This window comes from Aquarana catesbeiana, linkage group LG09 (genome assembly GCF_042186555.1).
Source record: "Aquarana catesbeiana isolate 2022-GZ linkage group LG09, ASM4218655v1, whole genome shotgun sequence".
NCBI lineage: Eukaryota > Metazoa > Chordata > Amphibia > Anura > Ranidae > Aquarana > Aquarana catesbeiana.
The window spans coordinates 317,024,527-317,041,552 of NC_133332.1; the positions used below are offsets into that span (position 1 = coordinate 317,024,527).

The window sequence follows — 17,026 nt, forward strand, 5'->3', positions numbered from 1 at the left end:
GAGAGAGACGAGAGAGAGAGAACGAGAGAACGAAGAGAGAGAACGAGAGAACGAGAGAACGAGAGAACGAGACGAGAGAACGAGAGAGAGAACGAGAGAGAGAACGAGAGAGAGAGAACGAGAGAGAGAGAGAGAACGAGAGAGAGAGAGAGAGAGAACGAGAGAGGAGAACGAGAGAGAGAGAACGAGAGAGAGAGACGAGACGAAGAGAGAGAGACGAGAGAGAGAGAGAGAGAGAAGAGAGAGAGAGAGAGAGAGAAGAGAGAGAGAGAGAGAGAGAGAGAGAGAGAGAGACAGAGAGAGAGAGAGAGAGAGCTCGAAGAGAGACAGAGAGAGAGAGAGAGGAGAGAAGAGCGAGAGAGAGAGAGAGAGAGAGGACGAGAGAGAGAGAAGAGAGAGAGAGAGAGAGAGAGAGAGAGACAAGAGAGAGGAGAGAGAGAGAAGCGAGAGAGAGAGAGAGAGAGAGAGAACAAGAGAGAGAGAGAGAGAGAACGAGAGAGCGAGAGAGAACGAGAGAGAGAGAGAACGAGAGAGAGAGAGAACGAGAGAGAGAGAGACGAGAGAGAGAGAGAACGAGAGAGAGAGAGAACGAGAGAGAGAGAGAACGAGAGAGAGAGAGAACGAGAGAGAGAGAGAACGAGAGAGAGAGAGAGAACGAGAAGAGAGAGAAGAGAGAGAAGAGAGAGAGAGAGAGAGAGACGAGAGAGAGCGAGAGAAAGAAAGAACAAGAGAGAGAGAGAGAGAACGAGAGAGAGAGAGAGAGAGAACGAGAGAGAACGAGAACGAGAACGAGAACAGAACGGAGAAGAGAGAGAACGAGAGAGAACGAGAGAGAACGAGAGAACGAGAGAGAGAGAGAGAGAGAGAGAACGAGAGAGAGAAGAGAACGAGAGAGAGAGAGAACGAGAGAGAGAGAGAGAACGAGAGAGAGAACGAGAGAGAGAGAGAACTTTAAGCATACGCCGGGCGAGGGCCGTCCTTGCCCACATGGGGAGTTCTGTTTCTAATACAAATCACTGCAGCGCTTCCTACCTGAGCGTCTCTTCTGGAGAGGCTTTCAGTGGCTCTTTGCATTTGCTCGTTTAATACTTGAGGGTCCTGAAGGAAGACAAAAAAAAAAAAAAAAATAAAAAACACAGCTTGAGACCAGAGCAAACATTGTTCTGTGCTACTTTGTGGCCCCGTCTGCTGCTAATATTTTGCTGGACACCATTTTTTTTCCCCAACTAAAACAATTGAGGTAATCCGATATTTGAGTACTCACAACTTTATACAAATATCTGTGCCAAAAAAAAAAAAAATGGCCACCAGACCGGAGGCTTGGTTTTTGCCTCTACAAACACACAATGTGCTTGTCTGCAGACCGGGACCATCTCCATGTAAATTGGATACAGATTCCTTCCTAGTAAAATTGCTTATTACTGATCTTCGCTTTAAAGGTTCGTTTTAAAACAAAAAAACCTTGTCGTCATACTTCCTTCCTCTGTGCATTTGGTTTTGCACAGAGGGGCCCTGATCCACCTCCTTAGAGGTCCCTCATTGGCGCTGCTAGCTCCTCCTCTCTTGAGTGCCCTGTTGGAGAGCAGCCCATCCTGGGGGGGACGGACGTACAACACAGGTTACGGGACGGACGACACTGGTACGTCCATCAACATAGACAGCAGGACACAGCCCGCCCCCTGGCATTGGATTTGATTGACAACAGCAGGACCCAGCTTGCTTTACTGTTTGGCCTCATAGGTTCTCAGCATCTGCTGGGACCCCCCCGGGGATCTCATAGGCCTACAGCTTCACTTATGCAGGTGACATGACCCTGGGGGCAGGGGGACGACACAGGTTAGGGGACGGACGACACTCGTACGTCCATCAACACAGACAGGAGGACTCAGCCCCGCCCCCCCCGGCATTGGATTTGATTGACAGCAGTGGGATCCAATGGCTTCGCTGCTATCAATCTATCAAATCAGGACCCAAGACACCGGCTGGAGCTGCTGTGCTCGTCTCCGTCTCTGGAAAGACCAGGTTCAGGTAAGCCCTGGGGGGGGGGGGGGTCGGAGGGTTGCTGCATTGTTTTTCACTTTCATGCATAGAATGCAAACCTCGAGGGTTTACAACCCCCCCTGTAACCTTTCCCCTCTCTACCCAAAACTGAAAAAAAACAATGTTTTGGCTGGAGTTGGACTTTAACGTCTACAGGAAATGCTATTAAGCCTTCTTATTTCATCTACAATCTCATGAAGTGTTTGGTACCTGCTGGTGAGTGAATTTCTGGGGCGTGGGTGAACCTGGACCCTTTATTCTGATCGGCTCCTCCCTCCACAGCGAAGGCTTTAAGCAGGTCCACGAGGTCCTGTGTGGCCGAGGCCGGCGTGTTGGTCTCCGACAGCTGCTGGTTACACTGACGGAGCTGATCCTGTATCCTTTTCTGCAGCCGCTGCCGTTTCCGGCTACGGTACTCCTGTCACAAGAAAAAGGTATTTTTGGTGAATATGGAAAAAAGTGGAGAGAATGTAACCTCCCCCACCCCACCTTCACACACACACTATATAAGAAAGGTATAAGAAGTGTCGGCATAGGGTTGTTTTGGAAGCACAAGTGTTACCACTTACTCCAGTCTACAAAAGAGTGTTGGGGAAAGCACTGGTACCAATTAGTGGGCAAGATATGGATTGGAATCAAACCTTTAGAGCAGGGGGGTCTCAAACTGGCGGCCCTCCAGCTGTTACAAAACTACACGTCCCATGAGGCATTGCAAGGCTGAGAGTTACAAGCATGACTCCCACAGGCAGAGGCATGATGGGACTTGTAGTTTTGCAACAGCTGGAGGGCCACCAGTTTGAGACCCCTGCGGGGGCAGCGCTTGGTTTTTTCTTTGAGACCCCTTGCTTTAGAGGCAGCGCTTGGTCAAGCGGGGAGCATTGAGAGGCCTCTGGAGTAGTCTAAGAGTATAAAAAAAGGATTCTAAAGTCTTTACAGCACATAAGTCAGAAAAAATAAGACTCAAAACTCCATCAGGGCTTGGATAATAAAAAGCAAAAAAAAAACAAAAACAAAAAACACACGAAAAGTAAACCAGTTCTGGCAGGTACTATCCCCAGGGTAAGTGTAGTACAAACCTGGGATGTTTCAGAGTGCAGTTTGCGTGCCGCCCCCAGCTTGCTTTACTGTTTGGCCTCATAGGTTCTCAGCATCTGCTGGGACCCCCCCCCCCTTACCCTCTGGATCTCATGGGCTCACAGCTTAACTTATACAGGTGACAAGTCCCTAGCCTTTATACAGGTACGGGCCTGGGGTGGCACAGATTGCTCATTTACAGGAGGACTCACCTCAGCGGACAAGCGGGATGCTAGACCTTGGCTCTTCCACTCCCGCCTCCCATTCCTGCACAGCGCTAACCTCCGACACGTTCCTCTCCAGAAGGGACGCCACCAGAGAGTAGGAGTGAGGCAGCTGCATATTGACCAAGGGCAGGTACTTCTCCCAGTACTCCTTCCTTTCTGCAAAACACATACAAGACATGTCTGAGGGTGACAAAACCAGCCTGAAAACCGTCCGGAACCATCAAAGAGTAGCAGACCTCTGAAAAACTCGGCCCCTAAAAAGAGGCAGGCAGAGTGCGAAGGACTAGTCATCGGTATTGCTTGTGATCCTCCTGCAGCTGAATTCTTTTCACCATTGCTGGCTTACTATGTCTTGGCTCCTGTGCTGTGTCTCTGTGTGGAGGCGGCCATCTTGATTGAGGGCAGGGCTTTCCTTCCTCATGTCACAGCCTTCAGCACAGAGAACAAGTGGTGACACCACAAAATCTCACTCCAGATCTGCTAAGACAAGCAATCAGAGGCAGCAGAGTCTTAGATCTCACACTGCAAATATATAGCTATGGACACAGGAGGAGGAATAATAATAATAATAATATTATTTTTTATTAAAAATATGATATTATAGTGGAAGGAACATCCTCATCAAAAAAAAAAAAAGATATATATCCATTTTTTTTATTAGGATGAGGATGTTCCTTTCACGGCCACTCCTCCCATGCCCTACCTACCCGTCCTCCCATTCCTTCCATAGTCTACCGGTCCTCCCATTTATTCCACAGTCACTCCTCCCATGCCCTACCTACCGGTCCTCCCATTCCTTCCAAGGCCACTCCTGCCATGGCCGACCAGGCCTCCCACGCCACTCCTCCTATGGCCAACTGGTTCTCCCATTCCTTTCACAGCCACTCCTGCCATGGCCAACCAGCCCTCCCACGGCCACTCCTCCCATGGCCGACCAGTGCTCCCATTCCTTCCACATGGCCGACCGATACTCCTACTTACTTTTACGGCACTCCTCCCATGGCTGACCGATCCTCCCATTTCTTACCCGGCCACTCCTCCTATGGCTGACCAGTGCTCCCATTCCTTCCACAGCCACTCCTATGGCTGACTGGTCCTCCCATTCCTTCCATGGCTACTTATGCCATGGCCGACCCGTCTTCCCATTCCTTCCACAGCCACTCCTGCCAGGGCCGACCAGCTCTCCCGCGGCCACTCCTCCTATGGCCAACCAGTGCTCCCATTCCTTCCACAGCCACTCCTCCTATGGCTGACCAGTCCTCCCATTCCTTCCGCAGCCACTCATGCCATGGCCGACCGATCCTCCCATTTCTTCTACGGCCCACTCCTCCATGGCCCATCGGGTCCTCCCATTTCTCCCATGGCTGACCAGTGCTCCCATTCCTTCCACAACTACTCATGCCATGGCTGACCAGTCCTCCCATTCCTTCCACAGCCACTCCTATGGCCGACCAGTCCTCCCATTCCTTCCAAGGCCACTCCTGCCATGGCCGACCAGGCCTCCACGGCCACTCCTCCTATGGCCAACTGGTTCTCCCATTCCTTTCACAGCCACTCCTCCTATGGGCCGACCAGTGCTCCCATTCCTTCCACATGGCCGACCAATCCTCCTATTACTTTTACGGCCACTCCTCCCATGGCTGACTGACCTCCCATTTCTTCCCCGGCCACTTCTCCTATGGCCGACCAGTGCTCCCATTCCTTCCACAGCCACTCCTATGGCTGACTGGTCCTCCCATTCCTTCCACGGCTACTTATGCCATGGCCGACCAGTCTTCCCATTCCTTCCACAGCCACTCCTGCCAGGGCCGACCAGCTCTTCCGCGGCCACTCCTCCTATGGCCAACCAGTGCTCCCATTGCTTCCACAGCCACTCCTATGGCTGACCAGTCCTCCAATTCCTTCCACAGCCACTCCTCCTATGGCTGACCAGTCCTCTCATTCCTTCCGCAGCCACTCATGCCATGGCCGACCGATCCTCCCATTTCTTCTACGGCCACTCCTCCCATGGCCAACCGGTCCTCCCATTTCTCCCATGGCTGACCAGTGCTCCCATTCCTTCCACAGCCACTCCTCCTATGGCCGACCAGTCATTCCACAGCCACTCATGCCATGGCCGACCCAGTCCTCCCATTCCTTTCACAGCCACTGCTCCCATGGCCGACCCAGTCCTCCCATTCCTTCCACGACCGCTGCTTCCACAGCCACTCCCCCTATTCCTTCCATGGCCACTGCTCCCATGGCCGACCGATACATTTTTATTTTATTGTAATGAGCCCATGTATTGTATAACCGTTTACACGTTGTCGACGTATCAGGGGGGTTGATTTACTAAAACTGGGAGAGTGCAAAATTCTGGCGGAGCTCTGCATAGAAACCAATCAGCTTCCAGGTTTTATTGTCAAAGCTTCATTGAACAAGCTGAAGTTAGAAGCCGATTGGCTACCATGCACAGCCCCGCCAGATTCTGAGTGCTCCAGGTTAAGTAACCCTCCCCCTCAGGATCTTCATTGTTTGTCACCAATGTACTGTAAAAGGATTTCTCTCACCAGGAGGGATGGACTTTGCAGAATGGTCGCCGGCCAATGACAGTGGCTGAGCCTGAAAACGATGCAACAAACACATGCTCTGGGGAGGAAAAAAAAAAGAAAAAAAAAAGAAAAGATAATGACGCCTTTTTTCATGTACTGCAGACCACAAAATATTACAGTCGGTGCTTCTCTATGCAATGCAGGCAGATCATGGCATGTGGGAGGGGCCAGCAGGGTGCTGTACATAGCTTCCTGAAAACATCTCTAGAAACCTCAAGGATTTAAAAAAGACAGGACAAGTAGATCAGTCTTCACCGTACCATTTTAAAGCCCAATTTGAATAAGATACAGGAAGATCACAATCTCTGCCGAGCAACCGGACAGGACTGGTACCCCAATTCCAAATATTTGAATGGAATCTATGGCATAGACTGGGATAAAACACTATTTTTTAGCACTGCTGCCCCCTGCTGGTGACTGGAGTACTGACCTGGGATCTTTGTGCAGCGGCTGTTCGGCACATTGGAGGGACCCAGGGGAGAGAGAGCTGCTGCTTTATCTTGGATGCGATCTCTCTCTGTAATACTGTAGATTTACCTACAAAACAGAGCAAAAAATCCATGACATTGCTGAAAGATGGCAACTATTCAAATCTCTGCGATTTTCTGAGTAGAGGAAGGTTTATGCGTGGGCTGGCTTACAAGTATCCTAAACCTCCTGTAGGTGGCAGTATAACAAGGTTCTCAATTCCTTTGTCCCTCAATGGACAATATAAATAATCCATTTCATCGCTCCGTGACCTTCCTAACGTCTACTTCCAACCCCAAGTCGGTATTTTAAAAAAAACATTGCTATGTCCATAAAACAAGACAGTCATTTATATTTGGATTTTTGGTTTTAAAGAAGTGAAAAATGAAATGTCGGTCTGTAGATTTAATGGAGAAATATCTCCCTTTATTTGTCCTAAGAAACCGAACGATTCTTTACAAAAAACTCTTTTACACTTCCCCCATCTCTTCCATGGCTGCCGCTTCCACAGCCAACCCCTACATTCCTTGCATGGCCGCTCCTCCAATGGCCAACCGGTCCTCCTATTCTTTCCACAGTGGCTCCTTACATTCCTTCCATGGCCACTCAACCTATTCCTCCCATTTCCTCCACAGTGGCCCCTTCCATAACCACTCCTCCCATTCCATCCACGGCCGACCGCTCCTCCCATAGTGGCTGCTTCAGTGGGAACTTTCCCTATGCCTTCTACGGCCACTCCCTCCATTCCTTCTACGGCCGCTCCTGCCCTTTGCCAACGGGTCCACCCATTACCTCCACGGCCAACCGGTCCTTCTAATCGTTCCACAGCCGCTTCTCCCACTCCTTCTATGGCCACTCCTCTTATTCCCTCCACAGTGGCCACTTCCACAGCCACTCCTCCGATTACATCCAAGGTCGGCCACTCCTCCCATTCTATCCCCGGCTGCTCTTCCCATTTCTTTGATGGAAGCGTCCACTGTAGCAGCCACTCCTATTCCTTCCACGGCCACTCCCTCCATTCCATCGCCAGCCAGTCTTCCCATTCCTTCCACAGTGACAGCTTCAACAGCTGCTCCCCCTATTCCTTCCACAGCCACACCTCCCATGGCCAACCAATCCTCCCATTCCCTCCACAGTGGCCGCTTCCACTGCCACTCCTTCCATTTCATCCCCGGCCACTCCTCCTATTCCTTCCACAGTGGCTGCTTCAGCAGCCGCTTCGCCTATTCCTTCCATGGCCACTCATCCCATTCTTTCCAAGGCCACTCCCTCCATTTCATCCCCAGCCACTCCCTCCATTCCTTCCGCAGTGGCTGCCTCAATGGCTGCTCCCTCCATTCCTTACACAGCCACTCCTCACATGGCAAACCAATCCTCCCATCCCTTCCACAGTGGCTGCTTCCACTACCACTCCTCCCATTCCTTCCACAGCCGACCATTCCTCCCCACAACCCCGCTTCCACTACCACTCCTCCCATTCCTTCCACAGCCAACCATTCCTCCCCACAACCCCGCTTCCACTACCACTCCTCCCATTCCTTCCACAGCCAACCATTCCTCCCCACAACCCCGCTTCCACTACCACTCCTCCCATTCCTTCCACAGCCAACCATTCCTCCCACAGCCCTGCTTCCACTACCACTCCTCCCATTCCTTCCACAGCCAACCATTCCTCCCATAGCCCCGCTTCCACTACCACTCCTCCCATTCCTTCCACAGCCAACCATTCCTCCCCACAACCCCGCTTCCACTACCACTCCTCCCATTCCTCCCACAGCCAACCATTCCTCCCACAGCCCCGCTTCCACTACCACTCCTCACATTCCTTCCACAGCCAACCATTCCTCCCCACAACCCCGCTTCCACTACCACTCCTCCCATTCCTTCCACAGCCAACCATTCCTCCCATAGCCCCGCTTCCACTACCACTCCTCCCATTCCTCCCACAGCCAACCATTCCTCCCACAGCCCCGCTTCCACTACCACTCCTCACATTCCTTCCACAGCCAACCATTCCTCCCCACAACCCCGCTTCCACTACCACTCCTCCCATTCCTTCCACAGCCAACCATTCCTCCCATTGCCCCGCTTCCACTACCACTCCTCCCATTCCTTCCACAGCCAACCATTCCTCCCACAGCCCTGCTTCCACTACCACTTCTCCCATTCCTTCCACGGCCATCCATTCCTCCCACAGCCCCGCTTCCACTACCACTCCTCCCATTCCTTCCACAGCCAACCATTCCTCCCCACAACCCCGCTTCCACTACCACTCCTCCCATTCCTTCCACAGCCAACCATTCCTCCCACAGCCCCGCTTCCACTACCACTCCTCCCATTCCTTCCACAGCCAACCATTCCTCCCATTCCTTCCACAGCCAACCAATTCTCCCATAGTCCTGCTTCCACTGCCACTTCTCCCATTCCTTCCACGGCCGACCATTTCTCCCACAGTGACTGCTTCCACTGCCAATCCTCCCATAGCCAACCATTCCCTTTCACAGTGGCTGCTTTCACTTTTTCTCCTCCCATTCTATCCCTGGCTGCTCCTCCCACAGTGGCCGTTTCCCCTATTTCATCCCCGGCCACTCCCTCCATAGTGGCTGCTTCCCCCATTCCTTCCACAGCTGCTCCTCCCATTCCCTTCCGCTTCCACTTCCACTCCTCCCATAGCCAACTGTTCCTTCACAGTGGCTGTTTCCCCTATTTCTTCCATGGCTACTCCCTCCATTCCATCCCCAGTCATTCCCCCCATTCCTTCCGCAGTGGCTGCCTCAATGGCTGCTCCCTCCATTCCTTCCACAGCCACTCCCATGGCCAACCAATCCTCCCATTCCTCCCACAGCCCCGCTTCCACTACCACTCCTCCCATTCCTCCCACAGCCAACCATTCCTCCCCACAACCCCGCTTCCACTACCACTCCTCCCATTCCTTCCACAGCCAACCATTCCTCCCATAGCCCCGCTTCCACTACCACTCCTCCCATTCCTTCCACAGCCAACCATTCCTCCCCACAACCCCGCTTCCACTACCACTCCTCCCATTCCTCCCACAGCCAACCATTCCTCCCACAGCCCCGCTTCCACTACCACTCCTCACATTCCTTCCACAGCCAACCATTCCTCCCCACAACCCCGCTTCCACTACCACTCCTCCCATTCCTTCCACAGCCAACCATTCCTCCCATAGCCCCGCTTCCACTACCACTCCTCCCATTCCTCCCACAGCCAACCATTCCTCCCACAGCCCCGCTTCCACTACCACTCCTCACATTCCTTCCACAGCCAACCATTCCTCCCCACAACCCCGCTTCCACTACCACTCCTCCCATTCCTTCCACAGCCAACCATTCCTCCCATAGCCCCGCTTCCACTACCACTCCTCCCATTCCTTCCACAGCCAACCATTCCTCCCACAGCCCTGCTTCCACTACCACTTCTCCCATTCCTTCCACGGCCATCCATTCCTCCCACAGCCCCGCTTCCACTACCACTCCTCCCATTCCTTCCACAGCCAACCATTCCTCCCCACAACCCCGCTTCCACTACCACTCCTCCCATTCCTTCCACAGCCAACCATTCCTCCCACAGCCCCGCTTCCACTACCACTCCTCCCATTCCTTCCACAGCCAACCAATTCTCCCATAGTCCTGCTTCCACTGCCACTTCTCCCATTCCTTCCACGGCCGACCATTTCTCCCACAGTGACTGCTTCCACTGACAATCCTCCCATAGCCAACCATTCCCTTTCACAGTGGCTGCTTTCACTTTTTCTCCTCCCATTCTATCCCTGGCTGCTCCTCCCACAGTGGCCGTTTCCCCTATTTCATCCCCGGCCACTCCCTCCATAGTGGCTGCTTCCCCCATTCCTTCCACAGCTGCTCCTCCCATTCCCTTCCGCTTCCACTTCCACTCCTCCCATAGCCAACTGTTCCTTCACAGTGGCTGTTTCCCCTATTTCTTCCATGGCTACTCCCTCCATTCCATCCCCAGTCATTCCCCCCATTCCTTCCGCAGTGGCTGCCTCAATGGCTGCTCCCTCCATTCCTTCCACAGCCACTCCCATGGCCAACCAATCCTCCCATTCCTCCCACAGCCCCGCTTCCACTACCACTCCTCCCATTCCTCCCACAGCCAACCATTCCTCCCACAGCCCCGCTTCCACTACCACTCCTCACATTCCTTCCACAGCCAACCATTCCTCCCCACAACCCCGCTTCCACTACCACTCCTCCCATTCCTTCCACAGCCAACCATTCCTCCCATAGCCCCGCTTCCACTACCACTCCTCCCAATTCCTTCCACAGCCAACCATTCCTCCCCACAACCCCGCTTCCACTACCACTCCTCCCATTCCTCCCACAGCCAACCATTCCTCCCATTCCTTCCACAGCCAACCAATTCTCCCATAGTCCTGCTTCCACTGTGGCTGTTTCCCCTATTTCATCCCCGGCCACTCCCTCCATAGTGGCTGCTTCCCCCATTCCTTCCACAGCTGCTCCTCCCATTCCCTTCTACTTCCACTTCCACTCCTCCCATAGCCAACTGTTCCTTCACAGTGGCTGTTTCCCCTATTTCTTCCATGGCTACTCCCTCCATTCCATCCCTAGTCATTCCCTCCATTCCTTCCGCAGTGGCTGCCTCAATGGCTGCTCCCTCCATTCCTTCCACAGCCACTCCCATGGCCAACCAATCCTCCCATTCCTTCCACAGTGGCTGCTTCCACTACCACTCCTCCCATTCCTTCCACAGCCAACCATTCCTTCCATAGCCCTGCTTCCACTTCCCATAGCCAACCCTTCCCTTCCACAGCCGACCGTTCCTTCCACAGTGGATCCTTCCCCCATTTCTTCTATGGCCACTGCTCCTATTCTTTCCACGGCCACCCCCCCCCCATTCCACAGAGTCCAGCTTTGTATTCATACAGGTGAAGTCCCCCTTTGCTTCGCTCTGCTCCAGCACAGCCATCTTTAAAATGAGATCTGGCACCACCTTGAACCCCCTAGTCTGACACATACCTGCTGGTTGGTGGGCGTCCTCCTGGGAGTGTCGGGGCAGTTTCTCAGCGAGGAAAATCAGAAGTGCCCGAATATCTGGCTCGTTGCTATACAGGAAGGTCTGGTAGCCAACTTCTCCGCTGTATCCCAGGTCCTGAGGGATCCAAATCATGAAACATTAGCTCCCCATCATAAACACACACTATATTACCAAACGTATTTGGATGTCTGACTTTACACGCCCATAAACTAATGGCATCCCAGTCTTAGTCCGTAGGGTTCAATGTTGAGTTGGCTCCGCCCTTTGCAGCTATAACAGCTTCAGCTCTTCTGGGAAGGCCGTCCACAAGGTTTAGGAGTGTGTCTATGGGAATGTTTGATCATTCTTCCAGAAGAGCATTTGTGAGGTCAGGCATGGCTCGAAGTCTCCACTCTAAATCATCCCAAAGGTTTTCGATCAGGTTGAGGTCAGGCCAGTCAAGTTCCTCCACCCCAAAATGTACTTATCCATGTCTTTATGGACCTTGCTTTGTGCACTGGTGGGCAGTCATGTTGGAACAGGAAGGGGCCATCCCCAAACTGTTCCCACAAAGTTGGGAGCACCAAAGTCTTGGTATGCTGACGCCTTAAGAGTTCCCTTCACTGGAACTAACGGGGGTCAAGCCCAACCCCTGAAAAACAACCCCCCACACCATAATCCCCCCCTCCATCAAACTCTACACCTGGCACAATGCAGCCAGGTAAGTACCGTTCTCCTGGCAACCGCCAAACCCAGACACGTCCACCGGATTGCCAGAGAAGCACGACTTGTCACTCCAGAGAACACGTCTCCTCTGCTCGAGAGTCCAGACCTCCTCTGCAACTCTAAACTGGTAACCTGTAGAAATTTTTAAAAACTTCGCCTATGGAGATTTTTATAGGAGTCAAAGTTTGTCGCCATCCCACGAGCGGGGCGCAATTTTGAAGCGTGACATGTTGGGTATCAATTTACTCGGTGTAACATTATCTTTCACAATATAAAAAAAAATATTGGGCTGACTTTTTTTTTTTTTGTTGTTAAATTAAAAAATAAACAGTAAAGTGTATTTTTTCCAAAAAAAGTGTATTTTTTCCAAAAAAAAAAAAAGACTGCTGCGCAAATACGGTGTGACATAAAGTATTGCAACAACCGCCATTTTATTCGCTAGGGTGTTTGAAAAAAAAAAAAAAATTATATATAAATTAAAAAAACAAAACACAACAAATAAATAAATATAGGAGGAGGATTAAAAAAAAAAAAAAAAAAAAAAAAAAAAAAAGGGAGCTACCTTAAAATTTTAAAAAGGTAGCGCCTTTTTTTTTTTTTTTTTTTTAATATTTATTTTTAGCTCATGACAACAATTATATTGTTAAAGGAGCAGCAACCTAGGTGTTTCACATTTGTTTTATTTATTTTTTTCCTTGTAGTTGGCACCCCTCTTAATTCCCCCCTCCTCACCCCCCCCCCCCCCCCGCTTTAAAACGTGCAGATCGGTTGTAGTTTGATGCAGTTGAATAATTCAAAAAGCCCTGAAGGCACAGCCAGGCAACGAGTATTTTCAGCCTCCATATTTTCACTTTAACAAAAAAAAAAAAAAAAAAAAAATTCCTGCCAGAAGAAGCGCGACCTTTGTGAATGACCCCGCTCACCTGACAAGCCTGTGCCAGGCTGGTGCCTATACGGAATCGGGCGGACATCCCAGGGGGCAGGACGTGACTGAGGTTGGAGGACACGGAGGGGTTGATCACGCGCAGACATGTCACTACCGCCTCCACAATGATCTCCGTGGTGAACTGGCGCACGCTTTGCACGTCTTCTGGAATTTCCCTAGGAGATAAAAAAAAATAAAAATAATAAATACACTCGGTACTGAAAAAAAAAAAAAAAAAAAAAAAAAATCTGACTTGCTGCAGCTTCTAATGCACATTGTGAGAAGCTCACAGTATGCAGTGAAATCAGAGGAAGTCCAGGAGAGGAGCCGCTACAACCGTGCAAGACTAACGAGAAGGCCAGCATTACAGGTGACGATAAAAGGAATATACAGTATATATAGAGAGATGACAGAGGTAGAGATGATAAAGATAAAGATAGAGATGATAGAGATAGAGATGAGAGATACACACAGTATCTCACAAAAGTAAGTACACCCCTCACATTTTTGTAAATCTTTTCTTCTATCTTTTCATGTGACAACACTGAAGAAATGACACTTGTCTACAATGTAAAGTAGTGAGTGAGTGTACAGCTTGTATAACAGTGTAAATTTGCTGTCCCCTCAAAATAACTCAACACACAGCCATTAATGTCTAAACTGCTGGCAACAAAAGTCAGTACACCCCTAAGTGAAAATCTCCAAATTGGACCCAAAGTGTCAATATTTTGTGTGGCCACCATTATTTTCCAGCACTGCCTTAACCCTCTTGGACATGGAGGTCACCAGAGATTCACAGGTTGTCACTGGAGTCCTCTTCCCCTCCTCCATGATGACATCACAGAGCTGGTGGATGTTAGAGACCTTGCGCTCCTCCACCTTCCGTTTGAGGATGTCCCACAGATGATCAATAGGGTTTAGGTCTGGAGACATGCTTGGCCAGTCCATCACCTTTACCCTCAGATTCTTTAGCAAGACAGTGGTGGTCTTGGAGGTGTGTTTGGGGTGGTTATCATGTTGGAATACTGCCCTGCGGTCCAGTCTCTGAAGGGAGGGGATCATGCTCTGCTTCAGTATATCACAGTACATGTTGTCATTCATGGTCCCCTCAATGATCTGTAGCCCCCCAGTGCCGGCAGCACTCATGCAGCCCCAGACCATGACACTCCCACCACCATGCTTGACTGTAGACAAGACACACTTGTCTTTGTCCTCCTCACCTGGTTGCCCCCACACACGCTTGTCACCATCTGAACCAAATACGTTTATCTTGGTCTCATCAGACCACAGGACATGGTTCCAGTAATCCATGTCCTTAGTCTGCTTGTCTTCAGCAGACAGTTTGCAGGCTTTCTTGTACATCATCTTTAGAAGAGGCTTCCTTCTGGGATGACAGCCATGCAGACCAATTTGATGCAGTGTGCGGCGTATGGTCTGAGCACTGACAGGCTGACCCCCCACCCCTACAACCTCTGCAGCAATACTGGCAGTACTCATACGTCTATTTCCCAAAGACAACCTCTGGATATGACGCTGAGCACGTGACCTCAACTTCTTTGGTGGACCATGGCGGGGCCTGTTCTGAGTGGAACCTGTCCTGTTATACCGCTGTATGGTCTTGGCCACCGTGCTGCAGCTCAGTTTCAGGGTCTTGTCAATCTTCTTATAGCCTAGGCCATCTTTATGTAGAGCAACAATTCTTTTTTTCAGATCCTCAGAGAGTTCTTTGCCATGAGGTGCCATGTTGAACTTCCAGTGACCAGTATGAGAGAGTGAGAGCGATAACACCAAATTTAACACACCTGCTCCCCATTCACACCTGAGACCTTGTAACACTAACGAGTCACATGACACCGGGGAGGGAAAATGGCTAATTGGGCCCAATTTGGAGATTTTCACTTAGGGGTGTACTGACTTTTGTTGCCAGCGGTTTAGACATTAATGGCTGTGTGTTGAGTTATTTTGAGGGGACAGCAAATTTACACTGTTATACAAGCTGTACACTCACTACTTTACATTGTAGACAAGTGTCATTTCTTCAGTGTTGTCACATGAAGAGATAGAAGAAAAGATTTACACAAATGTGAAGGGTGTACTTACTTTTGTGAGCCACTGTACATGGATGAGGATGTGACCCCATTACTTGATTATCTTGCCAACTGAGGTAGATGTGAACCCTGAAAAAAAAAAAAAAAAAATGACATTTACTCTGTTGAGGAGAGGAGAGGAGAGGGAAGAAGTGACCACATGACATCAGGGAGGGATGAGGAGAAGGAATGTCCCTTGAAGAAGGTTATGATGAGATCCAACACAGGAAATCACATGATAGGGAAGAACGGAGTATCGCTGAAGTCACATGACACAGAGAAGAAGAAGAAAGGCACAGTGAAGGTGAAGCTATACCTGGAGGAGTCACATGATGTGGAAGAAGATGGGGATAGGGAAAGTCACCACAATAAAGGAGGACAGTCCCTTGAAGTGGAACATGACGGAGCTGGGGGGGTGTCATTATGGGGCTCTGAGGTCACATGTATTGGGGGAGGGGCTTGGGAACAGGATGGAGCTGGGGGGTCATATTATTGGGGGAGGGGCAGGATGGAGCTGCAGGAGGGGTCACATGTATTGGGGGGGGGTCACATGTATTGGGGAGGAGGGGTCACATGTATTGTGGGAGGGGCTTGGGGACAGGATGGAGCTGGGGAGGGGTCACATCTATTAGGGGAGGGGCTTGAGGACAGGATGGAGCTGGGGAGGGGTCACATGTATTGTGGGAGGGGCTTGGGGACAGAATGGAGCTGGGTAGGGGTCACATCTATTGGGGGGAGGGGCTTGGTGGACAGGATGTATTGGGGGAGGGGTCACATCTATTGGGGGAGGGGCTTGGGGGACGGGATGGAGCTGGGGGGTCACATGTATTGGGGGAGGGGTCACATGTATTGGGGGAGGGGTCACATGTATTGGGGGAGGGGTCACATGTATTGGGGGAGGGGCTTGGGGACAGGATGGAGCTGGGGAGGGGTCACATGTATTGGGGGAGTGGCTTGGGGACAGGATGGAGCTGGGGAGGGGTCACATGTATTGGGGGAGTGGCTTGGGGTCAGGATGGACCTGGGGGAGTCACATGTATTGGGGGAGGGGCTTGGTGATAAGATGGAGCTGGGGGGGTCACAATGAAGAGGACAATTCCTTGAAGTGGGACATGATGGGGTTGAGGTGACATGTTGGAGGGGGGGGTTTGGGAGGACATGATGGAGAGGACAGTCCCTTGAAGTGACATGTATGGAGGCCATGAACCTTCAGTCATACATGACCTGATGGGGGGGGGGGGTGACATGTATTGGGGGGAGGGGGTGATATGTGGGGGAGGGGGTGACATGTATTGGGTGGGGGGGGGGGTGACATGTATTGGGTGGGGGTGATAGGTGGGGGGAGGGGTGGGCTCCAGTCACGTGACTCCTCCCCCTGTGATGGACACTTACGTGCCGCAGGTCCTCAGAGAGTGGATGAGGATCCGGTCCACCTCCTCCATGTCCGGGCTGTGTGGGGGTCTCTCTGCTCTGAGGGGGGAGGGGAGGGGGTCTCTCCTCTCTCTATAGACAGTAGCCGGCGTCCTGCCCCATCCCCGCACTACATTCTGCCTTTTTTCACTTTGTACAGGAAGCCGCTCACCTCCGGACTACACTGCCCACAATGCACCGCGGCCTCCTCCCACCGCCGACAGCCCCGACTTCCGCCGCAGGGGGTGATGGGAAGTGTAGTCCGGAAGGTGCAGCGCTGGGTAGAGCCCGCTATGTGTGTACAGTATTGGGGGTGTAGAGATGGAGGCAATGTCCTGCGTGTATATATAATATATACTATGTCTCATACGTCACATATCACTCAGGGGGTTCAGTAGGCCCAAAACCTTAATAGGCCTGAGCTGCCTGTGGTAGAAAGAAGAGTCCTGTGTGTGTGTGAGG

At 51.3% G+C, this 17,026-nt stretch overlaps 1 protein-coding gene across 1 annotated transcript; it reads right to left on the reverse strand.

Moving 5' to 3' along the window:
- Nucleotides 1-977: 977 nt before the first annotated feature.
- Nucleotides 978-16,781, reverse strand: CCDC22 (CCC complex scaffolding subunit CCDC22). Its single transcript, XM_073600746.1, is given in 9 exon segments — nt 978-1,098; nt 2,251-2,458; nt 3,327-3,368; nt 3,370-3,497; nt 5,891-5,969; nt 6,363-6,469; nt 11,419-11,551; nt 13,066-13,243; nt 16,547-16,781. Coding segments are annotated over 9 exon segments (966 nt in total). The 5' UTR covers nt 16,597-16,781; the 3' UTR covers nt 978-1,057.
- Nucleotides 16,782-17,026: the final 245 nt, after the last annotated feature.